The 27,993-nt window shown below is 40.1% G+C and overlaps 1 protein-coding gene across 2 annotated transcripts in view; it reads right to left on the bottom strand.

Annotated features, from left to right (window-relative positions):
• TRIP4 (thyroid hormone receptor interactor 4) overlaps positions 1-27,993 on the bottom strand; it is a 70,856-nt gene that overhangs the window by 30,612 nt on the left and 12,251 nt on the right. Inside the window, exons 1-7 of one of the 2 annotated variants that reach the window (XM_046007202.1) lie at positions 23,252-23,308; positions 21,841-22,053; positions 19,961-20,039; positions 14,044-14,173; positions 10,856-11,071; positions 5,742-5,868; positions 2,993-3,180 (exon numbers count right to left, since the gene is read on the bottom strand). In XM_046007202.1, coding sequence (XP_045863158.1) covers positions 2,993-3,180; positions 5,742-5,868; positions 10,856-11,071; positions 14,044-14,173; positions 19,961-20,039; positions 21,841-22,053; positions 23,252-23,308 — 1,010 coding nt within the window. Of the gene's footprint in view, positions 1-2,992; positions 3,181-5,741; positions 5,869-10,855; positions 11,072-14,043; positions 14,174-19,960; positions 20,040-21,840; positions 22,054-23,251; positions 23,309-27,993 lie in introns of those variants that run through there. The other variant, XM_046007201.1, reaches the window with a different exon arrangement.

Below are 27,993 nucleotides of genomic sequence, written 5' to 3'. Positions count from 1 at the left end.
AGATCTTAAAAGTCCTCATGACAAGAGTGCCTGGGTGGCTCAGTTGGTTATGCATCTGCCTTGGGCTCAGGTCATGATCCCAGGGTCCTGGGATCAAGCCCCATGCCCTGCAGCCATTAGACTCCCTGTTCAGTGGGGATCCTGTTTCTCCCTCTCCCTACCTCCCCGAAATAAATAAAATCTTTTAAAACAAAAAGAAGTTCTCATGACAAACAAAAAATTTGTAACTATGTGAAGTCATGGATGTAGTTAACTAAACTTATTGAGGCAATTTTTTAAAAATATATCATTATATTGTACATCTTGAAGTAATATAATGTTATATGTTAATTACATTTCAATAAAACTGGGAAAAAGGGGGCGCCTGGGTGGCTCAGGGGGTTAAGCCTCTGCCTTCAGCTCAGGTCATGATCTCAGGATCCTGGGATCGAGCCCTACATCGGGCTCTCTGTTCAGCAGGGATCCTGCTTCTCCCTCTCTCTCTGCCTGCTGTTCTGCCTACTTGTGATCTCTCTCTCTCTCTGTCAAATAAAAAGATAAAATCTTTAATTAAATAAAATAAAATTGGGAAAAAAGGAAAAAATGAATATGTTGCAATGATAAAGTGAAAGAAGTAAAACATAACATATATTATGGTCTCACTTTTAACAATTTGCACAGGAAAAAATATAAGTAAACCCTCTAAAATGCTAACAGTAGCTGTTTTTTTCTTTTTTTAAAAATGATTTTATTTATTTATTTGACAGAGAGAGAGAGAGCACAAGCATGGGGAGTCATAGGTAGTGGGAGAAGGAGAAACAGGCTCCCACTGAGCAGAGAGCCTGACATGGGGATGTGGGTCTTGATCCAAGGACCCAGGATCACAACCCAAACCAATGGCAGATGCCCAAACTGACTGAACCACCCAGGCATGCATCCCTAACAGTAGCTGTCTCTTTCTTTTTTTTTTTTTCAAACCTTTTTTTTTTTAAGATTTTTTTTATTTGTATATTTGAGAGAGAGAGACAGTAAGAGAGGGAACAAAGGGGTAGTGGGAGAGGGAGAAGCAGGCTTCCCGCTCAGCAGGGAGCCAGATGCCGAGCTTGATCCCAGAACCCTGGGATCATGACCTGAGCCGAAGGCAGACACTTAATGACTAAGCCACCCAGGCGCCCTTAACAGTAGCTGTTTCTAAGTGGTGGGATTATACGTGGTCTTTTTCTAGTTGTTTACTGTATTTTCCAATTTTCTATTTGTATTTATAAAAGCAGAGAAAAAAAAAACCATTATTTTCTTTTTTAAAAGATTTTAATTTTAAGTAATCTCTATATCCAATGTGGGACTCAAACTTACAACACCAAGATCAAGAGTCACATGCTCTACCAACTGACCCAGCCAGGTACCCCCCAAAAATTATCTTTTAAAATTAAATTAAGAAGAAACATGAAACCATAGAACAGTGAGTTCAGACCATTAATAGGTACAATGACTCAATTTTGTAATAATTCTACTTAACTCTTACAAATCCCACACTTTCTGTAGAAAAGGAATTTGTGGTTTCTCAATATGGTTACTCAGCTTAGTTGATATATGATAGAAAAACAAAACCACAGTTGGGTTGATGTATTAAGAAAATTAATAAATAGGTATAAAAACTTTGAATTTCAAATAGGATCATAGTATTAATGTTGCTGAGTGTTATATTACAAAGCCAAGTCTTGTCAAAAGACTTTCTTCCAGGGATGCCTGGGAGACTTAGTTGTTAAGCGTGTGCCTTCGACTTGGTCGACCTGGGTCATGATCCCAGGATCCTGTCCCGCATCTGGCTCCTTGCTCAGCAGGGAGTCTGCTTCTCCTTCTACCTGCTGCTCCCCCTGCTTGTGCTCTCTCTCTTTGACATATAAATAAAATCTAAAAAAAAAAAAGACTTTCTGGGGCACCTGGGTGGCTCAGTGGGTTAAAGCCTCTGCCTTCGGCTCAGGTCATGATCCCAGGGTCCTGGGATCGAGCCCCGCATCGGGCTCTCTACTCCGCGGAGAGCCTGCTTCCTCCTCTCTCTCTGCCTGCCTCTCTGCCTAGTTGTGATTTCTCTCTGTCAAATAAATAAAATATTAAAAAAAAAAAAAGACTTTCTGGGGCGCCTGGGTGGCTCAGTGGGTTGAGCCTCTGCCTTCGGCTCAGGTTATGATCCTAGTATCCTGGGATTGAGCCCCACATTGGGCTCTCTGCTCAGCGGGGAGCCTGCTTCCCCCTCTCTCTTTGACTGCCTCTCTGCCTACTTGTGATCTCTGCCTGTCAAATAAATAAATAAAATCTTTAAAAAATAAAAATAAAAATAAAATTAAAAAAAAAAAGAGGGGCCACTGCGTGGCTCAGTGGGTTAAGCCTCTGCCTTCAGCTCGGGTCATGATCCCAGGGTCCTGGGATCGAAGTCCCACATTGGGCTCTCTGCTCAGCGGGGAGTCTGCTTCTCCCTCTCTCTGCCTGCCTCTCTGTCTACTTGTGATCTCTCTCTCTCTGTCAAATAAATAAATAAATCTTAAAAAAAAAAAAAGACTTTCTTCCAAAGATGAAAAAATGGTATTCTATTCTTTGTTATGACTAGGATTCTTAGTTTTTCTAAACTCAGTTTTTTTTAAGCTATTCAGTAAAAACACAACTAACAAATCAGTAACATGAATATATTGCTGAAAGTCCTATGTGAAGAGTATTATAAATAATCACTAAATTGGGGAAAATTAATTCTAATCCACACTTTTTTTTTAAGAGAGAGACAGAGAGGTTGGGCAGGGGGTGAGGGGGAGAGGGATAGAGAATCTTAAGCAGGCTCAATGTCCAGGAAAGAGCCCAACTCGAGGCTCCATCTCATAACTCTGAGATCACGACCTGAACCAAAATCAAGAGTCAGAAGCTTGACCAACTGAGCCACCCAGGTACCTCCCTAATTCATAATTCTAAATCAAGTGTATGTCACTATAAAATCTTCCACAGCAAGATTCATTTCCATCCTTACCTTTTGATCCCTCTGACAAGCAGAGAGGCCCAGGGCTGATGCATAGAGAGGCACCAGCCACCATCAAAGCCTTCCTGAAAATCTTGGTCCTGGATTCGCAGCTGGTGCCGACAAGAGTTGAATTCTAGTTCCGATCCTGCTGAATGGAAAGCCTTCTTCTGTGAGGCTGCACCTGTCTGGTCTATCCACTACACAAAAAAGAAACCAAACATACAGTTTTGTCTGACAAGGAAAGAACATGGGGTAGATATACAAAAATGAGATGAATGCTTATAATGAAGAAATCATACTGGGCAGAGTTTTCTTAAAGTTTATGCCATCTTTATCTGAAACAAGGCCAAAAAAGGTAGTAGGTTTTAAGATGATAAAGTCTGGAGTTAGTTTACTTTTCTTAGCTTTTGACTTATTTGATAATTTATCAGGTGAAAAAAACTAGAGTCGTAGTTTAGAGATTCTAAACAATCACTTAACTTTTAACAGTTTTAGTTTTCTCAACTATAAAATGTGGGTGTTGGACTAAGTTAATCTTTAATAATCTTTCTGTAATAAAGTTTCATGATTCTAATCAACTGCATCATATCTTAATAAAATAAACAATTATTGAATACTTGACTATGTGAAGCACATAAGGCATAAAAAAGATACAGTTCTTTCTTTCAAGGAATTTATAATCCTAGTAGAAGACAAACACATAAATAGCTATCCAAAATCTAAAGCAGAATAGAGTAAATATTACGCAGGGATAGAAGACCTTAACTGCGAATACCCAGGAAAGACTCATCCTTTACAGGGGAAATAAGTGGTTTCATAAACATGTTGGTGTTTGAACAATTTGAGGCCCACATTCTCTGTTTTAGCTCTACTACAGTTCTAGTTTATATTACCGGTTTCTCTATTCCCACGGCCACTTTCCTAAATTAATCTCTTATATTTCTATAACACAATTATAGACCCTAGTAACTGGTCTCCTCATCTGCTGCCCTACCAGTGTTATAACATTAACCTGGCTCCTCATTATCTCCCCACTGCACTACTGCAATAACCTTCTTAGGAATTTCCTTGCTTCTAGTCTTACTCCTCTCTCCAATCTGCTCTCTATACAGGCATGTAAGTCATGCTGCTCTTCCGCTAAAATTCTTTAGTGACTTCCCTTTACCTACTATGGGATAAAACCATGCTGTCTCCTCAGCATGAGACATAAAGGCCTTCATGGTAATATGATGCCTACTGTATTGGGTTGAGTAGTATGCCCCCTAACACTTATGTCTATCCAGAACCTGTAAAAGTGACCTTACTTGGGAACAGTCTTTGCAGATGCAATTAAATTAAGATAAGGTCATGCTAGGTTAGGTTCAACCCCAAATCCAATGACTGGTGCCTTTATAAAATGGAAGAACAGGGGTGCCTGGGTGGCTCAGTCAGTTAAGCGGCTGCCTTCCGCTCAGGTCATGATCCCAGGGTCCTGGGATTGAGCCCCGCCATCGGGCTCTCTGCTAAGCAGAGAGCCTGCTTCTCCCTCTCCCTCTGCCTGCTGCTCTGCCTACTGTGTGCTCTCTCTGTCAAATAAATTTTTTTAAAAAAATTATTATAAAATGGAAGAACACTTAGAGACAAAAACATAATGGGAATAAGGCCATGTGAAGATGAAGGCAGACATCAGAATGATGCAGCTACAAACCAAGGGACACTCAGGGCCACCAGAAGCTTAAAGAGGCAAGGGAGCATTTGGAGGAAGTGTGTAGCCCTGCCAATACCTTGGTTTTGGTTATGGAACTGTGAGAAAATAAATTTCTGTTGTTTTAACCCAACTAATTGTGATACTTTGTTATAGTTTCTCTAGGAAACTAACACACCTACTACTCCATCTTTTTTTTTTTTTTTATCTTAACTTTTATACTTAAGTTACTTCTGGTTCTAACAAATCTACAATGCTCCTAAGCTGCTGAGCCTTTTGTACATGTTGTTCCTTCTACCTGGAATTTCCTCCTTAGATTCATCTCATTGGAAATTGTTATTCATCCTTTAAGTCTTCTCTCAAACACTATTTCTTTGGTGACTCCTCTAGTGCATTTATGAACTCCTTCTTGAAGTTCTACTCTATGCACATGTGTCTGTCATTGCAATTATCTTTTTTTAATTGAAGTACAATTAACATATGCAACTATTTTAAGGAATTCAAATTATAGCTTCCCTATAAAAGCCTCTTTTATTCTCAACTGGAAGTACTGTTTCCCTCTCCTGGGTTTCCACCATACTTTATTTAAATTTCTGTTAGTATTAGAGCTGCTTATGTAATCTTTTTCCCTACTAATCTATGAGTTTCTTGACGATAGAAGCAGTATAACAGTCAGTTTATCACTTACTACTATGCTTGCACATAGCAGACACTCAATGTATGATGGAAAAAGTGAATGACAACAATAAACATTTCAATTTAAAATACCATTCCATGGGACTACCCATATTCTATAAAAGGCAGAGAAAGAACATTAACAAAAAGACCATGGGGTTATTGTCTAAATATCTTACTTTTTAAAACCCTCTCTTGGAAAATACTAGGAAGGTAATACAGGTCAACTTGTTAGAAGTGCTGAAAAAAATTGGAAAAAACTGGGGTCAGAAGATGAGGTTGATGGGTGTGTTCAAAGAGCAAATTAGTATCTAAAGCCTATGAAACAGGCACACTTGAAAGGAGAAATATCAGGGCCCAAACTTCTCTCATTACCATCTAGAGAAAAGGTCCACTAACCTGGGGAGGGGACTGGTAGAGGTTGGGATTCACCAGAACTCCCAAAGGCTCGTCAGAAGATCTATTCAATTTGGTCAATGGTTGATTCAAGGTTCCATTGGCAATTGCCTGTATTGTCTCATCTAGTCTGTGATAACAAATCAAAGGATGCAATAATTGGTAATATTCTTTGCTCAGAATATCCTTACTTACCACAACATAAAATCCTTCAACAATGATAAAATTTGAAATTCAAAGAGGGGTCCATGGATGATCTTCCCTATCCCCACCACCAACTTCCTTCTCTTCACTCCAAGAACCCTAAGGAATACGAGTTAGTAAAAGTTCCAGAACATTAAGAAAATAGGTAGAGCATACTACAATCATTCATCTGCCTAACAAGATCACTAAAAATGCCAAGATGAGAAAACATGCCTAGAAATAGTCTGACCCACAGAAGAGTATTCAATTTACTCAACACATTCAATTACTCCTCTGCCCACTCAGAAGTCCCTGTCTACTTTTCCATGCTGATCTGGATTCTATCCTTGCTTCGAGGCCCAGAAGTTCTAATGAGGCACTCTACTGGCCCAGCACAAAAGTTCTTACTCCTTTTTCTGAAGTTCTATTAACACCTACTAATTAAACAGTCACGGAACTTGCCTCCTTAGCGCAGTAGGCAGCGGGTCAGTCTCATAAACAGTCACGGAATACATCCCATGTTATCCTGTGCCTACGGTGTTTGTTATTTATTTTGGCTCTAAACTCACAAAAGAATGTGATCATTATTCATTAAAGACTGTAGAACTGGGATGCCTGGGTGGCTCAGTGGGTTAAGCCTCTGCCTTTGGCTCAGGTCATGGTCTCAGGGTCCTGGGATCAAGCCCCACATGGGGCTCTCCACTCAGCGGGGATAGAGCACTGCATGGGGCTCTCTGCTCAGCGGGGAACCTGTCCCCCCCCCCCCCGCCCCGCATACTTGTGATCTCTGTCTGCCAAATTAATAAAGTCTTTAAAAAAAAAAAGACTATAGAACTAATCTTACCGGTTAGTAATAGATAATAGGTCCTGCGGAACCGTAACTTATTCTACTTGATATCTCTATGTTACTTGCTGCTGTACTCCATGTCCCTGCCAGATGCTTTAGAAATATTTGCCGATAATGATAATTGTGAGGTACAACATAATGAAAAGCTTTTACCAGTAGGAAAGGGAAAGGTCAATTAAATATAATTTAATTTAATACGATTAAAGAGATATTTGTTAGGAACCTCGGATATCCAAGGCAACTTAAAAGTGTGCCGGAGGGGCACCTGGGCAGCTCTGTCGGTTAAGCATTGGATTCTTGATCTCAGCTCGGGTGTTAACCTCAGGGTCCTCAGAGTCATGTGTTCCAGCCCCACACTGAGACCAGCACGGAGCCTACTTAAGAAAAAAAGAAAATGTGGAGGACATGGTTCTTGCCTTCAAGAAGCTCTGAATCTAAATGGCAGGTTTAAAACAGCTATGAAGGGGCGTCTGGGTGGCTCAGTGGGTTAAAACCTCTGCCTTCGGCTCAGGTCATGATCTCAGGGTCCTGGGATCGAGCCCCGCATCGGGCTCTCTGCTCAGCGGGGAGCCTGCTTCCTCCTCTCTCTCTGCCTGCTTGTGATCTCTCTCTCTGTCAAATAAATAAATAAAATCTTAAAAAAAAAAAAACAGCTATGAAGATGATGAACAAAAACATGGAAGGATGTAGCTGTTATACTATGATACAGTTATGGCAATTATTGCTATTATCATCCCACCTGTTGTACCAAATAGGCAGGTATTTCAAAAGTGAAGATTGGGGGAGAAATTTCCAAACCAAGGAAAAAGCAGAGACATGGGTATGAAGCAAAAGGAAAAGAAAAATAAGAATTTTTGAGGGAAGAGGTGAGTCTAAATGAAATAAGAGGTGGGGAGACAGTGTGATCTGAAGGAAGGAAATAGATTTGAGATATAACAAATGGGAAGTATATCTACAACTCTAGAATCTATAAAATAAGTAATACAAATAAAAAAAAGAAGTAATACAAATAGCTAATCAACACATTTTTAGAATGTTCAGAATTACCAGCATACAATCAAAACAAAGAAATGTGAATTAAAATTCTGATGAAATAAATACCATTTTTCATGTGTCAGAAGGGCAAATATTTTTTTAAAATGTTGAGAAAGGGATGAAGAAATTAGCATCTTGCTATCAGGTTATAGGTGACAAGTCAAAATGTATGCATAATATAAGATATGGTTTGAGATACTGTCCAATTTCACTACTAAAAAGCTGTGCCACTTTTCATTGAACATAAAAATAATTTTATTATTATAAAGGGAATTCATAACTGGAAAATAAAAATTAATGGGAAAAAATTAAAAATTCTTAAACCCATCACCCAAAAATAATTTTATTTTTTTCTTTTTATCTATGTATCAAGATGTAATTGGTGAGACGAATAATTATTTTGAAGTTAGTGGTAGAATTTCTTTTGTGGAGAGAATAACCTTTGCTTAGGAAACGTCTATGATGGATTTGCCAGATCTTAAAAAGAAGGCCAAAGATTGGACCTTGTGGCAAGCATTACTGTGTTTACCAATATCTACTTGTGTGTGTGTTTGAGAGAGACAGTGGGGGAGCACAGAGAAAGAAGAGAAAGAGGGGGTGAGGGAAAGAGAGGGAAGGAAGGGAAGGAAGGAGGGAAGGAAGACACACCCATGCCATTTGCAAAACAGAATGCAGAGAGTGAGATCCTTTCTTTTCAGTGCTATGCTGGATATGGATATGCCAAAACCGTATCCCTGAACTCCACATTCAATAACTTCATGGTGGTAACTTGAAATTGGCCATGATGGAAATTTTTTCATTAAACTTTATTTTTTAGAGCAGTTTTAAGTTCAAAGGAAAACTGAACAGAAGGTTTACACATTTCTCTTATACTCTTTGCCCCATACATCCAGAGTTTCCCCCATGATCAACCATTCCTCACTTAAGTGGTACATTTGTTAAAATTAAGCAGCCTACACTGACACATCATTATCACCCAAAATCCATACTTTACATTAGGGTTCACTCTTGGCATTCAGGCTGTACCATTTTAATAGTTCCATCCATAGTAAAAGAGCATCTCGATTTTCCTACATTCACAGATTATGCAATATTTTATATATATGTATTTTTTATTTCAGCCAATTTAATGATGTATTATGTTTTAAAATTTGCATTTCCCTTTTAACTAATTGAGCATTTTATATTTTTCTTCTTTTTTTTAAAAAAAATTTATTTATTTGACAGAGAGAAAGTGAGAAAAGGAACACTAGCAGCAGGAGTGGGAGATGGAAAAGCAGGCCTCCCGCGGAGCAGGGAGCCAGATGCTGGGCTCCACATTCTAGGACCCCAGGATCGTGACCTGAGCCAAAGGCAGACACTTAACTGAGCCACCCAGGCGCCCCTAGTTGAGCATTTTTTTTTAAACGTCTATAGGCTATTTGCTTCACCCGTAAATCGTCCTTAACCTTTGCTCATTTTTCTACTGGATTGTTTTCTGTTTCTTCTAATTTGCAGGAAGTCTTTATATAGATATTCCTCTTTTGATTTAAAAATGTTTACAATATTCTCTCAGTTTGGTAGAATTTTTTTACTTTATTAAAAATATCTTGGGGCACCTGGGTGGCTCAGTTGGTTAAGTGCTGCCTTCAGCTCAGGTCATGATCTCAGGGTCCTGGGATTGAGCCCCAGGTCGGGCTCCCTGCTCAGGGCAAGTCTGCTTCTCCCTCTCCTTCTGCCTCTCCCTACAGCTTGTGAGTGCTCTCTTTCTCAAATAAATAAATCTTAAAAAAAATAAAATTAATAAAACACCTTGTCTTTTTTATTTCTGGGTTTTGTATCTTGCTTAGAAAGAGCTTTATTACACCAAGACTGTATCTATATTCTCCTATATTTCTTTCTTTCTAATCTTTTTATCTCTTCTACATTTAACTATTTAGTCAAACTTATTATCGCAGTATGGTTTGAGGTACAGAGTTAATATAGATTTTTTCCAAGTTGGTGGCCAATCATCCCATCATATATTTAACCCTTTTCTTACTATTTAGAAATGCTACCTGGTTCAGGGGCACCCAGGTGGCTCAGTCAGTTAAGCGTCCGACTCTTGATTTTGGCTTGGGTCATGATCTCAGGGTGGTGGGATGGAGCCCCATGTCAGGCTCCGCCTTCAGCAGGGAATTTGCCTGATATTCTCTCCCTCTTCCTGTCCCTCTGCCCCTACCCTGCCTTGTGCACATGCATGCGCTCTCTCTAATAAATAAATCTTTCTTTTTCTTTTTTTTAGAAAGGAGAAATGCTGTTTCAATTACTAATTTATACATGTGTGGACACAAGCACACATAATTCAAAATTGTTTCTCGATTCCTTTACATTTCATTGATCTTCTCCATGCCCAAACTGTATCTCATTGTTTTAAAAAAAGTTTATCAAACTACAGCAATTATCTAGAAGACAAGCTCCCCTCACTGTTCATTTTCAAAATTGTCTTAGCTACTCTTACAATGACTCCAAATGAATACATATGTATTTTTAAAGATTTATTTATTTATTTATTTATTTATTTATTTGACAGACAGAGATCACAAGTAGGCAGAGAGGCAGGCAGAGAGAGAGGAAGGGAAGCAAGCTCCCTGCTGAGCAGAGAGCCCGATGCCGATGCCGATGCGATGTGGGGCTTGATCCCAGGATCCCGGGATCATGACCTGAGCTGAAGGCAGAGAGGCTTTAACCCACTGAGCAACCCAGGAGCCCTGCAAATGAATATATTATTTTTTAAATCAACAAAAATAGAGGCGCCTGGGTGGCTCAGTCATTTAAGCATCTACCTTCGGTTCAGGTCATGATCCCAGGGTCCTGGGATAGATCCCCATGTCAGGCTCCCTGCTCAGTAGGGGAGTCTGCTTCTCCCTCTCCTTCCACCCCTGCCCTTGCTCACGCTCACTTTCTCTCTTCTTTCAAATAAATCTTTAAAAAAATAAAATAAAATAAAATAAACAAATAACAGATCCATGACAGGGGGAAAATCCTCTACAAACTGCCCCCTCCCAAACCCTTTCTGGTGCTGCCCACTTACCTGCTGTGATACTCTGCTAGTGGATTTTCATCCTCCACAATCTTCCTGCCTGCAAAGTCAATGGTGATTTTCTTAGAGAGCCGAGACATATGTCGAAATTCTCTCAGCTCTTCCTCTCGCTTTTGCAGAGTCTCCCGCTCAATTTTAGACAACCACTGGTTGGAATCACTGGCAAAGTAATCTGACTCATCATCAATGACTTGGGTCCTTCGAATGCTAAGGAGGTAAAAAAAGAACACATGATAAAACAGGGACTTGATATCCTGAGATTATTACCTCAAATATAGATGCCCAAAAAAGTTCCAAAATCAGGTCAAGCTCTGCTTAGTTCCCAGCTTCTGCATGTATCTTATCCCCATTGCAGTCTCAGCTCAGCTCCTGAAACTAATCTCACTCTCAGGCAGAAAAAGACACAGCATCATAACCCATTATCTTCTGCCATTTTTTTTTTAACTGGTCTAGCCATAACTGAGCTTCTACCAGGTTTTGCTACATCTGAATTCATGTCTCGGCAGCTTACTCAATATCCTAGCCCCTCTACTACTGGGACCTAGTCTATTCTTGCTAGGCCCAACTGCTGCCCTTTCCCTTAGAAACTAAGGAGTGCTATCCCGGACTGTTTAAGTCCTATGGCTTATTCTTTTTTTTTATTTTTAAAGATTTTATTTATTTATTTGACAGACAAAGATCACAAATAGGCGGCGGGGGGGGGGGGGAGCAGGCTCCCCGCTGAGCAGAGAGCCTGATATGGGGGGGGAGCGGGGGGGGGCGGGCCTCGATCCCAGGACCCTGAGATCATGACCCAAGCCGAAGGCAGAGGCTTAACACACTGAGCCACCCAGGCCCCCATATGGCTTACTCTTAGGACATCCTACTGCTCTACTACTATAGGCCAGTTTCTATCTCTGACCCCCAAAACCTATCTCTAGTCCCTCACTAAAACACTAAAACACTGGTCAAATTCTAAGATATGGCCTCAGGCCTATTCCTAAGATCATACTGACAAAGAAACTGAGAACCAGAAGGAATTTTGATGACCCAACCCTCTCATTCTATAGATAATGAGCCTGGGGCTCAAAGAAATTAAGTGATTACTCAAAATGAACAAATCCAGTCACAACTGACTTTGTGCATAATATACACAGTGACATAATACAAACAGTGATGTCTGTGATATACATAGGCATAGGGAAATACTGAATTTAGATTCATATATCAATTTCAATTTTTCAGGACACAGCTGGAATTATACAAGTTGTTTTTTTTTTTTAAATGTTTTATTTATTTGACAGAGAGAAATCACAACTAGGCAGAGAGGCAGGCAGAGAGAGAGGAGGAAGCAGGCTCCCTGCAGAGCAGAGAGCCCGATGCGGGGCTCGATCCCAGGACCCTGGGATCATGACCTGAGCCGAAGGCAGAGGCTTTAACCCACTGAGCCGCCCAGGCGCCCCTGGAATTATACAAGTTTTAAAGTAGACTGAGACGGGGAGGTTTCAGAGGGCTCAGGAGAAAACTGGTCCTACATGTGAACCTAAATAATGAAACTGGTACCCTGGAACACATGAGAAAAGGGGGCATTAGCAGGGAGAGACCCTTTTCTAGTTTCCATTTACCTAGAAATGTACTCCATTGTCAATTCTATTTCTAATGATAAAATTTTATTGAGTAGGGACAGAAGTGATATTTAAAGGATTAGGAGTAAATATGAGCTAAAAAACCTTTGCAATGGGGGCACCTGGCTGGCTCAGTGGGTTGAGCCTCTGCCTTCGGCTCAGGTCATGATATCAGGGCCCTGGGATGGAGTCCAGAATCAGGCTCTCTGCTCAGCAGGGAGCCTGCTCCGCCATCCCCCCCACCCCCCCACCCCCCCACCTCTGCCTCTCAGCCTACTTGTGATCTCTCTCTGTCAAATAAATAAATAAAATCTTGAAAAAAACAAACAAAAAACCTTTGTGATGGGCTTAAGAAATAGCTTTCCAAGATACATCTCAGATTTACAGCAAATGGTTTGGAAGGAGAAAGAGTGTCTAACTAAAGGATTATAATGCCCAGAATAGACTCCCAGGTTAGGTACAATAAGTAAAAGATTCAGAGTTCTCCAAGGACCCTCATAGATTCTCACACAGCCATTTGAAATATGAGTATATAAGTCCTATTTAAACAATTTTACCGAGAGGGGGAGCGGGGTTATGGACACTGGGGAGGGTATGTGCTATCGTGAGTGCTGTGAAGTGTGTAAACCTGGTGATTCACAGACCTGTACCCCTGGGGATAAAAATACATTATATGTTTAAAAAAAAAATAAAAATAAATAAGAAATTTAAAAAACAAAACAATTTTACCACTGGCTCTGAATACATATTTTGTTCAAAAGAAGAAAAACAGGGACACCTGGGTGGCTCAGTTGGTTAAGCAGCTGCCTTTAGCTCGGGTCATGATCCCAGCGTCCTAGGATCGAGTCCCACATGGGGCTCCTTGCTCGGCGGGGAGCCTGCTTCTCCCTCTGCCTCTGCCTGCCAGTGCTCACTCTCTCTCTCTCTCTCTGACAAATAAATAAATAAAATCTTTAAAAAAAAAAAAAGAAGAAGAAGAAAAACATGTAAGAAATAAAAAATAGAATTAACAAATCAATAAAACTGTCTCCTAAACAGAAGTTGATGGGCTAAATGACAAACGTGTACAAATGTAAAAGCCAATTTAGGGACATTTTAATATAGTGACCATTAAGTCAGAAAACAAATTGAGCATCAAAGGGAAGGAAGGGTAAATCATGCCTTTCCATGATATGCCACTACCTACACTCTTCCAGAGGCAATTTCTTATTGCAGTCTACTCTGGGTAAGCACTCTAACATATGCTGACTGGCATATGTTCCACTTGTAGTGGAACAACTGGGGAATTCTGTCAACCCAAATCAACTTTCTGGGGGTACACCAGCATCTGCCAAAAATTAAAAAATGTTACAGGGTAAGATCCTCTTGGTGGGAGCCTATCTCAAACATGAATTCAAAAACAAGATGTAGGCCATGTTATGCAGCAGAACTCTTCTTTTGCTGTGAATCTTCTTTTGCTGTGAATCTTTCATACTCCACCCTAGAAAGGTACCAAGTGGCAGAATAAATGTTTAAATGGCCAGAATTTGTAGACCAGTCTATTGCTTAGGATTTATTATTCAAACCACATCATACCTAGTTCTGTCAAATTCTAACAGTTTGTCTTTGTGCTTAATAGCCTTCTCCAGACCAGACTTAAATCGCAATTCTTGATGAGGAAGAAGGTCCTTGGTAGAGATGTCCACTTTTCCAGAATTCTCTGTCCCTGAAATTCAATAAGGAAACCAAATGGTATCAGCCTATAATATAAATTAGTTGTATCACTGGGAAGCAAAGCACAAAGAATCAGAAGATCTGGCTCTGCTCCAGATGGCTGACAGTCTTAACTTCAATGAAAAACAAATACACAGGCCAAGCTTTACTTATCAAGCATCAAGCATGGCTTGACACCAAATCCGTTCTCAGTATATAATAGGATCTCTTTCTTCCCATATGGAAGTTTGGATCACTAAGGGTACCAAACTGTTACACAATATAAAAATGCATTATAAATGAAAAGCTGACTATAATCTTTAAACATACTTTCACATAGCAAAACTAAAAACTAAATAATGGAAGACAAGAGTAGAAATTGCAGGAAAGGGATAGAAATGAATGCTGAAAACTCATCAGATGCTAAGCCACTTAATATATTACATTATTTAGTTCTCCCAATAACTGTGTAAAACAATTTATATTATGTTTACAGAAAAAGAAACTGAAGTTTAGAGACAATAATAAACTTACTGAGTCACTCAGGTAGAAATTAGAAAATGGAAACAAAATTTAAACTTAGGTCTAATGAGCCCAAATTTATTCCTTGGCCCATGTGTCATCTCCTGTGTGACAGCAAACCAAAAGTCTATATATCCCAGAAAAGAGAGCCATCAATTATGATAAAACCAAGACCTAAGATGTGTTAGGAAAATGAGGTTATATAAAGGTTGACCTTTCTCTTTATTCAAACTCCAGGACTGTTCAAAGTCTTGTTAAGACTCTTTTAAGATTAGAGAGGGATTCTTGAGTTCTGAATATAAGAAAAACACTTAGAACTACCTTTTCTTAGAATAATGACCTTAAAGCAATCCTAACTGAAAAGGTATGGAGACATATTCAACTTCTTTAATAAAAGTTTTTAAAAAAGATTTTATTTAGGAGAGGAGTCAAGATGGCGAAGGATTAACAGACTGAGATGACATCAGGTTGCAGGAGTTCAGTTAGATAGTTATCAAACCATTCCGAACACCTACAAATCCAACAGGAGATTGAAGAGAAGAAGAGCAGCAATTCTAGAAACAGAAAATGGACCACTTTCTGAAAGAAAATTTTTCTTACATTAAATTATTTTGGTATAGATAAAGAATACTTCTATTTATTCATTTGGGAGAAAGAGAAACATAGCACAAGCAGGGGGAGAGGCAGAGGGAAAAGGAGAAGCAGGCTCCCAGCTGAGCCAGGAGCCCAACATGAAGGCTCTATCCCAGAACCCAGAGATTGTGACCCAAGCCGAAGCAGACACCAAACTATCCGAGCCACCCAGGTACTCCTTCAAGAAAAAAAATTTAAGTATAGAGATAAAAATATTTGAAATATCAAAATGCAATAGTGACAGGTTTTAGTCACTATACAGTTACAGATTGGTATATTTTGGCAAAGTAACATGGCAAATACATTTTAAGTGTCAAAAATGATATTAGGGGTGCCTGGGTGACTCAGTGGTTTAAGCCTCTGCCTTCACCTCAGGTCATGATCTCAGGGTCCTGGGATGGAGCCCCTAATCAGGCTCTCTGCTCAGCAGAGATCCAACTTCCCCCACTCTCTCTGTCTGCTTCTCTGCCGACTTGTGATCTCCTTTTCTCTCAAATAAATAAATAAAATCTTTTAAAAAAATGTTCATATTAGGGCCGCCTGGGTGGCTCAATGGGTTGGGCCTCTGCCTTCAGCCCAGGTCATGATCTCAGGGTCCTGGGATCTAGCCCCGCATCGCGCTCTCTGCTCAGCAGGGAGCCTGCTTCCGCTCCTCTGCCTACTTGTGATCTCTCTCTCTCTCTGTCAAATAAATAAATAAAATCTTTAAAAAAAAAAGTTCATATTAAAGACAAATACCGTATGATTTCACTAATATGTGGTATCTAAAAAAGAAAACAAACAAAAGCAGAAACAGACTCATACATACAGAGAAAAAGTGGTGGTTGCCAGAGGGGAGGGAGCGAGGAGATGGGCAAAAATGGATGAAGGGGAGTGGGAGGTACAGGCTTCCAGGTATGGAATGATTTAAGTCACAGGGATAAAAGCTACAGGATAGGGAATATAGTCAATGGTAGTTTTGTTTTTATTTATTTATTTTTTTAAAGGTTCTATTTATTTGACAGAGAGAACATGAGTGGGATGAGGGACAGATGAGGAAGTGGACTCCCTGCCAAGCATGGAGCCCAATGCAGGACTCAATCCCAGAAGTCTGGGATCATGACCTGAGCCAAAGGCACACGCCCAAACAACTGAGATACCAGGGGCCCCTAGTCAATGGTAAATATTTTAATAGCATCATATGGTGACAGATGGTAGTAACTGTGCTAGTGGTGAGCACCTCATAACACACACAACTGTCAGTCACTATGTTGTATACCTGAAACATTACATTGCATGTCAATTACACTTCTTTTTTTTAAATCATATTCTTAAAAAATTCTTTAAAAAATTTTTTTTAAAGATTTTATTTATTTATTTGACAGACAGAGGTCACAAGTAGGCAAGGAGATAGAGAGGAGGAAGCAGGCTCCCCGCTAGGCAGAGAGCCTGATGTGGGGCTTGATCCCAGGACCCTGGAATCATGACCTGAGCCGAAGGCAGAGGCTTTAAACCACTGAGCCACCCAGGTGCCCCTTAAAAATCTTTTTTAATTTTAATTTTTAAAAAAATTTTTAAGAGAGGGAGAGAGGGGTAAGAGGCAGAGAGAGAGTGAGAATCTTAAGCAGGCTCCATGTCCAATGCAGAGCCTGTTGCAGGGCTCAGTCTCACAAACCTGGGATCATGACATGAGCCAAAATCAAGAATTAGACACCTAACAGAATAAGCCACCCAGGTATCCCTGAAGAATCATATTCTTTGTGGGGCCTGGCTGGCTCAGTCAGTGAAACATGCAACTCCTGATCTCAGGGTTGTGAGTTCAAGATTCATGTAGGGTGTAGAGACTACTTTAAAAAAAAAAAATCAGGAGCACCTGGGTTGCTTGGTGGGTTAAGCCTCTGCCTTGGGCTCAGGTCATGATCTCAGGGTCCCGGAATCAAGCCCCGAATCAGGCTCTCTGCTCAGCAGGGAGCCTGCTTCCCCACCCGTTCTCTCTGCCTGCCTCTCTGCCTACTTGTAATCTCTCTCTCTCTCATAAAGAAATAAAATCTTTAAAAAAAAATCATACTCTTTGATTCATTAATCTGATTCTTAAGAATTTATCCCAGGAAAATAAACTGAAGGATATAACAGTCAAAATATCCAGGGGTGCCTGGGAGGCTCAGTTGTTAAGCGTCTGTCTTTGGCTCAGGTCATGATCCCAGGGTCCTGGAACTGAGCCCTGCATCCGGCTCCCTGCTCAGTGGGAAGCCTACTTCTCCCTCTCCTGCTCACCCTGCTTGTGTTCTCTCTCTCACTGTGTCTCTTTCTGTTAAATAAATAAATAAAATCTTAGAAAAGTCAAAATACCCAGTAACTGGAAGGTAGGTGATAAAATTACAATAATTCAAGTTAACAGACCATTTTTAGCCACTAAAAACAATAAATATAAAGAATGGATAGCTACATAGAAACTAATTATATGGGGCACCTGGGTGGCTCAGTGGGTTAAAGCCTCTGCCTTCGGCTCAGGTCATGATCTGAGCCATGGTCCTGGGATCGAGCCCCACATTGGGCCCTCTGCTCGGCAGGGAGCCTGCTTCCTCCTCTCTCTCCCTGACTGCTTCTCTGCCTACTTGCAATATCTCTCTCTCTCAATCTCTGTTTGTGTCAAATAAATAAAATCTTTAAAAAAAAAAAAAGAAACTAATTATAAACTACTAATTGAAAAAAAGGAAAACATAAAATTCTATATACATTATAATCACTACTTTATAATACCAATCAATCTATCTTTATTAAAAAAAAAGGGGGGGAACCTGAGTGGCATAGTCAGTAAAGTGATTGACTCTTGACTTCAGCTCAGGTCATGAGCTCCGGGTACTGGGATCAAGCCCCACGTTGGGTTTCATGCTCAAGGGGGAGTCTGCTTGAGATTCTCTCTCCCTCTCCCTCTCACTGTCCTCCCCACCCGCAGCTTGTGTGTGTGAGCTCTCTCTAAAATAAGTAAATCTTGGGGCACCTGGGTGGCTCAGTGGATTAAGCCGCTGCCTTTGGCTTGGGTCATGATCTCAGGGTCCTGGGATGGAGCCCCGCATCGGGCTCTCTGCTCCGCAGGGAGCCTGCTTCCTCCTCTCTCTCTGCCTGCCTCTCTGCCTACTTGTGATCTCTTTCTCTGTCAAATAAATAAAATAAAAAATCTTCAAGGAGGGCACGTTTTGCATGGAGCACTGGGTGTTGTGCAAAAACAATGAATACTGTTACGCTGAAAAAAATAAATAAAATGAAAAAAAAAAGATTAAAAAAAAATCTTCTAAATAAATAAATAAATAAAATAAGTAAATCTTAAAAAAAAAAAATGAACTAAAGCAAAAACAAAAATTGCACAGATGTAAATTTAAAAATAAAATCTTGGGGCGCCTAGGTGGCTCAGTCAGTTAAGCACCTATCTTCTACTGTAGTCATGATCTCAGGGTTCTGGGATCGAGCTCCACATGCAGCTCCTCCCTCTTCCTCTGCCCCTCCACCCACCTCCTGCTCTTTCTTTCTCAAATAAATAAAATCTCTAAAACAAATAAATAAGTATGTAAAATTTTACAAAATTTAAAAAAAAATATTTTTTTTAAGTTTTTAATTTAAGTAATCTCTACACCCAACTTGGGGCTCAAACTCACAACCCCGAGGTCAAGAGTTGAATGCTCCACCAAATGAATGAGCCAGGTGCCCAGTCCTGAACTATTTTTATTATGTGTTTTACAACTATAGAAGACTTAGAAAAGAGTTGGAAAAAAAAAAAAGTAGACTTCTGTATAACTTTCAGTCAGCTTCCCTTAATGTTAATACCCTATCTTACATAACCATAGTATAATTATCCAAAGAAATTAACATTAGTGGGGCGCCTGGGTGACTCAGTGGGTTGAGCCTCTGCCTTCGGCTCGGGTCATGATCTCAGATCCAGCCCCGCATTGGGCTCTCTGCTCAGCGGGGAGCCTGCTTCCTCCTCTCTCTCTGCCTGCCTCTCTGCCTACTTGTGATCTCTGTCTGTCAAATACATAAATAAAATCTTAAAAAATCTTATAAAAAAAAAGAAATTAACATTAGTACAATACTATTAACTAAATTACAGTCTTTATTTGGATGCCAATGTTTTTGCCATTAACATTATTTTCCTGCTCTGGGATCAAATTCAGAATCCCACATTGCAGTTAGCTGTCATGTCTCCTCGGGGTCCTCTAATTTGTGATAATTCTTCAAACTTTCCTGGTTTTTCATGACCTTGCAAATCTCCTATTCTTAAACTTTTCATCCAACAATTTTAGTATCCATTAGTGGATCTTTCCCATGGCAATTACTACTACTGTGGTATTCTAAATGGTGATTTTCTATAACCCTCATTCATTCATGGTAATAATTGGAATTCTTCTATAATAAAGAGCTGTCTCTTCTCTCCCATTTATTAACTTATTTATTTATTCAAGACATTAATTTTATTCTTTGGGTTATAATCCAATATTATTATTAGTAGTTTTTTGCTCAATGTTAGGTGGTTTTAATAACTTAAAAAAATGATTGTAGAATAAATGAGTGAATAAACTGCATTTGCATACCAGGATACAAGAAAGAAACAATCAGATACAACAAAATGTATCCACCACCACCATGATCCAATGGAAAGATTGCTGCCTACCTGACATTAACTTCTTCAGCAGTTTCTGGCTCTTATTAGAGTCACGCTGTAAAATATCATGTTCTTCACGAGTACATACCTATAAAGTAATAAGAACAAGACACATGACCCTAGTTACATTAATTTTGTTTGCTTGATATCCTAAAATGTAACCTCAAATTACACATTAGATATGGCAATAAAATAATGAGACTACTGCTGGTTTTTTTTATCCAAACACACCAGAGATATACATATTCAAATGAGTTTGCCCTTGTCTCTTTCCACTTTTCCCTTCTTTTATGAACAACAGAAAAAACTTATCTCACTGGAAGTGCCCCTGAATGATTTGTTAAAAAAAGGAAAAAAAATCTAACCTACTTTCAAAGGACAAAGATTTGCTATCACTGAGAATGTTGGGAAAAACAAGTAAGACTTTTTTTTTTTTTAATATTTTATTTATTTATTTGTCAGAGAGAGAGAGCGCACAGGCAGACAGAGTGGCAGAGGGAGAAGCAGGCTCCCTGCGGAGCAAGGAGCCCGATGTGGGACTCGATCCCAGGACGCTGGGATCATGACCTGAGCTGAAGGCAGCCGCCCAACCAACTGAGCCACCCAGGCGTCCCTGTAAGACTTTTTTTTTTTTAAAAGACTTCCAGTTCTAACCATAAAATCCAAGTCTTATGAAAGAAAATAAGCAGACGTCTTATTAGAAAGAACCAGAAAGAGGTGCCTGGGTGGCTCAGTTGTTAAGCGTGCCTTCAGCTCAGGTCACGATCCCAGAGTCCTGGGATTGAGCGCTGCATTGGGTGGGCTCCCTGCTTGGAGGGAAGCCTGCTTCTCCCTCTCCCACTCCCCGTGCTTGTGTTCCCTCTCTGGCTGTTTCTTTTTCTGTAAAATAAAGAAATAAAATCTTTTAAAGAAAGAAAGAACCAGAACAAGCAAATTACAGTGCTACCAGTGAAAACTAGTCTAATTTTTTACACTTTTATAATATATATTTCATTTCTTTATCTTTGAATATTACCTACTTATAAAATAATGAATATATTAAGCAAAAAAAAGTTCTGTTTATTATAAAATCACTGCAACTATAAGAAGGGAGGCAAAAAAGGAGTTACTTAAAAACAATTTCATACTGAATTTATAAAGCTGCAAGACTTCCAGGCCAATTTGCTTTATATTGCTCCATGTCTCGAATTGAAGGATCCAAGGGATCTAGTGGAAAACACTGAAATTGGCTGTAAGTTGCTTCAGTTGCACACGAAGTTTCTGCCAGCAGCTATAGGGCATTTCTCTAGAGAAAACCCCATATAAGAAGATATTTACTGCTGTTTTATGAATTTTTGTTTTTGTTCGATGAATATTTTTGATGGAAGACACTACATTTTAGGCGATCCACTATCAGCTTATTTTTTGAGTATACTGAACAATTAAAGGACCCATCAGCGAAGAAAAAACAAAGCAATATGAAGTGGATGTCATCACCAACATCTAAAGCCACTGCTTCTGCCAGCCTGCTCAACTGGCAGAATAAGTTTTCTAGACAACTCATTAGGGTGTTCGTAAGACAGTTACTGCTGCCACATTCTTAGGTCATTCTCTCAGACAATGAAGGTGAAAAGGAGGTATCCTGGAAACAGAAGCTATAATAACCTGAGAATTATGTTACAGTACAAGACTTGGAGTCAACATGTATATACTCAAAACTCTTCTCACTAATAGGTCTCAGTACTAAGACATAACCTTGGGTTTTTGACTAATTAAGTTCCTGCTACTAGAGTTTACTGGACATTGGAGGGAAAAAATTTCCTAAGAAAAAGAGAAATTACTAGGGACATGAATGTCCCTACATATTCAACCAAAGGACAATAAAATAAAATATAAAAGAAACAATTTACCAGAGTACCGCAGAAAAAGCAGGGGCCAGAGCCCTCCTGTTCACAGACGATGCGCCCACAGATCAGACAGTTATTGATCAGCTTGTGCTTCTGGCCCAGGCAATCACATGGATGGCGACCAGGGATCAGGACTGCAAGCCTGTCCTGTCCCTCTTTTGTGTATAAACTGACAAACTTTGTCTTCTTTTTTAAGGAGTTGCTGTTCTCTTGTGCCTAATTGTACAAAGATATCAGAAATAACATCAAATAATTAATGGTAATGTGAACATCAAGAAGAGAAAAACTTCAGTTCAGTTCAATGACAACTTATACACTGCCTAAGAACCATGACAGAAGGAAAGGAATGGGAGAGATACAAATTAAGGGTTACCATCAAGGGTTTGAAGAAAGGTTAGATTCTGGAAAAACTAGCTGATATGCCTTGCCTTTTCTGTTGGTAGCTTTCAATCCTCTATTACAGCTGGTGGAAGGCAAATGTAGCAGTAAAAGCTATTTATGTGGCATATTTAAGCATAGCTAAAGTGGAAATCATAAGAAACAAAAATGCCCTTCAAAATAGGTATTACTCAAATATCTTTAAATATGATCAATAAAATAAGAAAAATCAGGCACTGAGCCACTGGGTGGCTCAGTGGGTTAAGCCTCTACTTTCTGCTCAGGTCATGATCTCAGGATCCTGGGATGGAGTCCCGCATCAGGCTCTCTCTCTGCTCAGCAGGCAGTCTGCTCCCCCCACCACTGCCTGCCTCTCTGCCTACTTGTGATCCTTCCCTCTCTGTCAAATAAATAAATAAAATCTTTAAAAAAATAAAATAAAATAAGAAAAATCAAGAAAGGGGTATGTGGGTGGCTCAGCTGGTTAAGCATCCGACTTTTGATTTCAGCTTAGGTCATGATCTCAGAATGTGATGGAGACCTGAGCTGGGCTCACTGCACAGCACGGAGTCTGCTTGAGATTCTCTCTCTCCCCTTTCCCTCTGCCCCTTCCCCTGCTCATACCCTTACTCTCTCTCTCTCTTAATAAATAAATCTTTTTAAAAAATCAAGAAAAAAATTAGCTCCATAAGAAAAAGATGACACAGTAGAAAAATGGGCAAAAGATCTAAACAGAAACTTCATAAAAGAAACTATCCAACTGGTCATGAGACACATGAAAAGATGCTTAATGACTTTGCTACTCATCATGGTAATACAAAATAAAAACCAAACTGCAATACCAACCAGAATGGCTAAATTGAAAAAGACAGAAAATACTAAGTGCTAGCAAGGATACAGGAAGAACAATTAAAGCTTTCATACACTGTTGGGGAGTATACACTGCTACCTACTAAAGCTGAACATACGTATAGCTTATGATCCAGCAATTCAGTTCTCAGATATATACGTAACAGAAATGTGCAAAAATGTTCACCAAAGGGGCGCCTGGGTGGCTCAGTGGGTTAAAGCCTCTGCCTTCGGCTCGGGTCATGATCTCAGGGTCCTGGGATCGAGCCCCGCATCGGGCTCTCTGCTCAGCGGGGAGCCTGCTTCCTCCTCTCTCTCTGCCTGCTTGTGATCTCTCTCTCTGTCAAATAAATAAATAAAATCTTTAAAAAAAAAATGTTCACCAAAGACATGTACAAGAATGTTCATTGCAGCACTAGAACTGAAAACTATCTAAACGTTCAACAGATTGATGTATTCACTTAACAGAATCCTCTGTAGGAATGAGAATGAAAAAGTATAGCTATATAAAACAATATGGATAATTCTTTTTTTTTTTAAGATTTGATTTATTTACTTAAGAGAGAGAGTGAGAGAGAGCGCATGAGAGGGCAGAGGGTCAGAGGGAGAAGGAGACTCCCACTGACAGGGAGCCCGACTTGGGACTCGACCCTAAGACTCCAGGATCATGACCTGAGCCAAAGGCAGTCGCTTAACCAACTAAGCCATCCAGGCACCCAATATGGATAATTCTTATACACCACGTTAATTCGAAGAAGTCAGACACTACAGAGTACACACTATTTATCTCCATTTACACAAAATTCATGAGTAGGCAAAACTGACCTATGGTGTGGAAAGTCAGGAAAGTGTTTTCCCTTGGGAGGGATGTCATTTTGGGGCAAACTGGGGGTCCTCTAGAGGAATGGTAATATTTTGATTCTGGATATAGAGGAATGGTCAGTTTGTGAAAATACATCTGTTCGCTTCTGTATATATGTTATAAAATTAAAAGTTTATTTTATTTTATTTTTTTAAGATTTTATTTATTTATTTGACAGAGATCACAAGTAGACAGGCAGAGACAAAGAGGGAGTTAGCAGACCCCCTGCCAAGCAGAGAGCCCAACACGGGCAGAGGCCTCAACCCACTGAGCCACCCAGGCACCCCCCTCCTTTTTTTTAAAGATTTTATTTATTTATTTGACAGACAGAGATCACAAGTAGGCAGGCAGAGACAGAGAAGGGGAAGCAGGCCCCCTGCCAAAAATAAAAAGTTTAAAAAGAGAACTATATTTATCAGCCTCTGTCTTAGTCCATTCAAGCTGCTATAATAAAATATCACACACTGAGTAGCTTATAAACAATAGAAACTTATTTCTCACAGTTTTAAAGGCTGGAAGTCTAAGATCAGAGTTCTAGCATCGTTGGTGACCCTCTTACAGGTCAAAGGAATGATTTCTTCTAGATCATTGTATCATGACACAATAAAAGGGACTAGGGAGATCTGTGGGATCTCTTTTATAATACTAATCCCAGGAATGCCTGGATGGCTCAATTGGTTAAGCATCTGCCTTCAGTTCAGGTCATGATCTCAGGGCCCTGGGATTGAGTCTTGCTCAGTGGGGAGCCTGCTTCTCCCTCTGCCTGCTGCTCCCCCTGCTTGTGCTCTCTCTCCCTGGCAAATAAGTTTTTTAAAAATATTAGAAAAAAAAAAGAATACTAATTCCATTCATGAGGGCTACACGTTCATGACATAAGAACGTCCTAAAGGCCCCACTTCCTAATCACACGAGCATTTAATATATAAATTTGGGTGGGAGGGGGCGCCTGGGTGCCTCAGTGGATTAAGCCTCTGCCTTCAGCTAGGGGCACCTAGTCTGGCTCTCTGCTCGATGGGGGGCCTGCTTCCCCTACTCTCTCTGCCTGCTGCTCTGCCTACTTGTGATTTCTCTCTCTGTCAAATAAATAAAATCTTTAAAAAATAAAAATTGGGTTGGGAGGACATAAATATCCAGACACATAATTGAATAGATGCCTCTTGCTTTCCCTTTTCAGAGAAGAAAAATCTCTCTTTTTTTTTTTTAAGAATTTATTTATTTGTCAGAGGAAGAGACAGAAGGAGCACAAGTTGGGGGAATGGCAGACAGAGGCAAGCAGAAGCAGGCTCTCTGCTATAGAGAGCCTGCTGTGGGACATGATCCCAGGACTGGGATCACGACCCGAGCCAAAGGCAGATGCTTAACCGACTGAGCCACTCAGCATCCCCAGAGAGGAAAAATCTTAAGATGGAATCTAATGGATGGAAAAATTACTACAAGGAAGAGAAAAATTCTTTGCTAAGTATAAGAAAGGTGAAATGCCCTAATGTCCAAAGCCAAGAGTTGAGATATAGAGATAATTTAAGTCAATTTAGGTAAAAATTAAAATCTAAGAAAGTGCTAAAGATTTTATCCAATCTAGCACACTGCCATTTTTTCAAACTAGTCAATTATATCTTTGGCTGTCAGTGATGGTGGTGAGGAGACTAAAATCTCTAAACAGAAACTTGTACTTGACTCTCATTAAATTATTCAGTAACATTAAAATAAGGTATTTGAAGGCTATGCTTTGATGAGTTCTCATATACATACAGGAAATGAGTATACATTGAGAAATACAGTAGAGAAGGAAAGGATAAGACAAGCAAGAAAATTCATAGCATATTACCACACTGCTTAAAACCATTTACTGGCTTCCCACTGTGCTGAGAATAGAAATCCAAGCTACTTGTAACGCCCTATGAAGCTTTGATATGGTCTCCAGGGGCTCTCCAACCTCATGCACATATCACTCTTGCTCTGTTCACTATGTGCCAGCCACACAGGTTTCTGTTAGTTCCCAGAACATCTGTCTCCACTTCCCCTTTGCACTTGTCATTCTGTCCATTTGAACTGTTTCTAGCCCATCTCTTTATATACTGGTTCCTTCTCAGTGTTCAGTTCTTAGCTATAATTTCACTCCCTCAGAGAGGCTTTCCCTGAATGTCCTATATAAAGTAGCTCCCTTCCTACCAACTACCAACTACTACCTATCACACTGCCCTTTGTACTTTTTACATGGCAGTTTTCACAATCTGTAATTACTTTTAAAAATTGGCTTTTTAGGGGCACCTGGGTGGCTCAGTGGGTTAAGCCGCTGCCTTCAGCTCAGGTCATGATCTTGGGGTCCTGGGACCGAGTCCCGCATCAGGCTCTCTGCTCAGCAGGGAGCCTGCTTCCCTTTCTCTCTCTCTCTCTCTGCCTGCCTCTCTATCTACTTGTGATCTCTCTCTGTCAAATAAATAAATAAAATCTTTTTTTAAAAATTGGCTTTTTAAAAAAGATTTTATTCAAAAACAAATAAAGATTTTATTCATTTGACATAGAGGGAGAGAGCTAGCATAAGCAAGGGAGAAGCAGGATCCCCGCCAAGCAGGGAGCCCAATGTAGGGCTCAACCCCAGGATCCCATGATCACAACCTGAGCCAACTGAGCCACCCAGGCACCCCTTGAACTGTCTTTTCTGTCTTTCCTTTGAACCACTAAGATGTAATCTAGGAGAGCATGGGAACCTAATATGGTTTGTTTACTGCTGTTATTCTTGATATATAGTAGACATGCAATACAATTTTCTGAATAACCAAATGAACTGTCTGTAGAAGTTGAAGACACATTTACCTACAGGTCCATAAGTGGAACTATAAGTACACAGCTTGATCATTTTTCAGGATTCCAGGTCTATGAATTTGCCCACTTACTAAAATGAATTTGTAACCCCTAAATCAATATACCAGGTACTTTCACAATCATTTGTGGACATGCACAGGGTGGCAAACAATCTGATCTTCCAAATGCATAGATCTCCCACTAAAAGGCTAACTAAGGCAGTAATCTGCCTTCTCATTTCAGCTCTCATACTATAAATAAAAGTCTTATTTTTAGTCTACTTAGTGCCACTTTTTTACATTTTTGCGCTTTTTGTTCATGATCTCGGTATTTAAAATGTCCCTATGCATAGTGTTTAAGTGTCGCCTAGTATTCCTAAGCTCAAGAAGGCTGTACCTTACATAGGAAACAGGTGTTAGATAAATTTTTTCAGGCCTAAGTTATAGTGCTGTTGGCTGTGAGTTCAATGTTAATAAATCAGTAATATATATTAAATAAAGTGTCTTTAGGGTGCTTAGGGGGCTCAGTCATTAAGCATCTGCCTTTAGCTCAGGACATGATCCCAGGGTCCTGGCATAGAGTCTTGCATCGGGCTCCCTGCTCAGCAGGAAGCCTGCTTCTCCCTTTCCCATTCCCCTCTGCTTGTGTTCCCTCTCTTGCTGTGTTTCTTTCTGTCCAATAAATAAATAAGGGGCGCCTGGGTGACTCAGTCATTAAGTGTCTGCCTTCGGCTCAGGTCATGATCCCGGGATCCTGGGATCGAGCCCCACATCAGGCTCTAAGCCTGCTTCTCTCTCTCCCACTCCCCCTACTTGTGTTCCCTCTCTCGCTGTGTCTCTGTCAAAGAAATAAAATTTTTTAAAATAAATAAATAAATAAATAAAATCTTTAAAAAATAAAACAAAAAAAATAAAGTGTCTTTAAACAGAAGTACTGGGGCACCTGGGTGGCTCAGGTCATGATCTCAGGGTCCTGGGATCAAACCCCTGCTCAGCGGAGAGCCTGCTTCCCTCTCTCTCTCTGCCTGTTTCTCTGCCTACTTGTGATCTCTGTCTGTCAAATAAATAAATAAAATCTTTAAAAAAATCGGGGCGCCTGGGTGGCTCAGTGGATTAAGCCGCTGCCTTCGGCTCAGGTCATGATCTCGGGGTCCAGGGATCGAGCCCCGCATCAGGTTCTCTGCTCCGCAGGGAGCCTGCTTCCTCCTCTCTCTCTGCCTGCCTCTCTGCCTACTTGTGATCTCTCTCTGTCAAATAAATAAATAA

Source organism: Meles meles, chromosome 6, assembly GCF_922984935.1.
Source record: "Meles meles chromosome 6, mMelMel3.1 paternal haplotype, whole genome shotgun sequence".
In the NCBI taxonomy this organism is placed as follows: domain Eukaryota; kingdom Metazoa; phylum Chordata; class Mammalia; order Carnivora; family Mustelidae; genus Meles; species Meles meles.
This window is presented reverse-complemented; position numbering and strand designations above follow the sequence as displayed.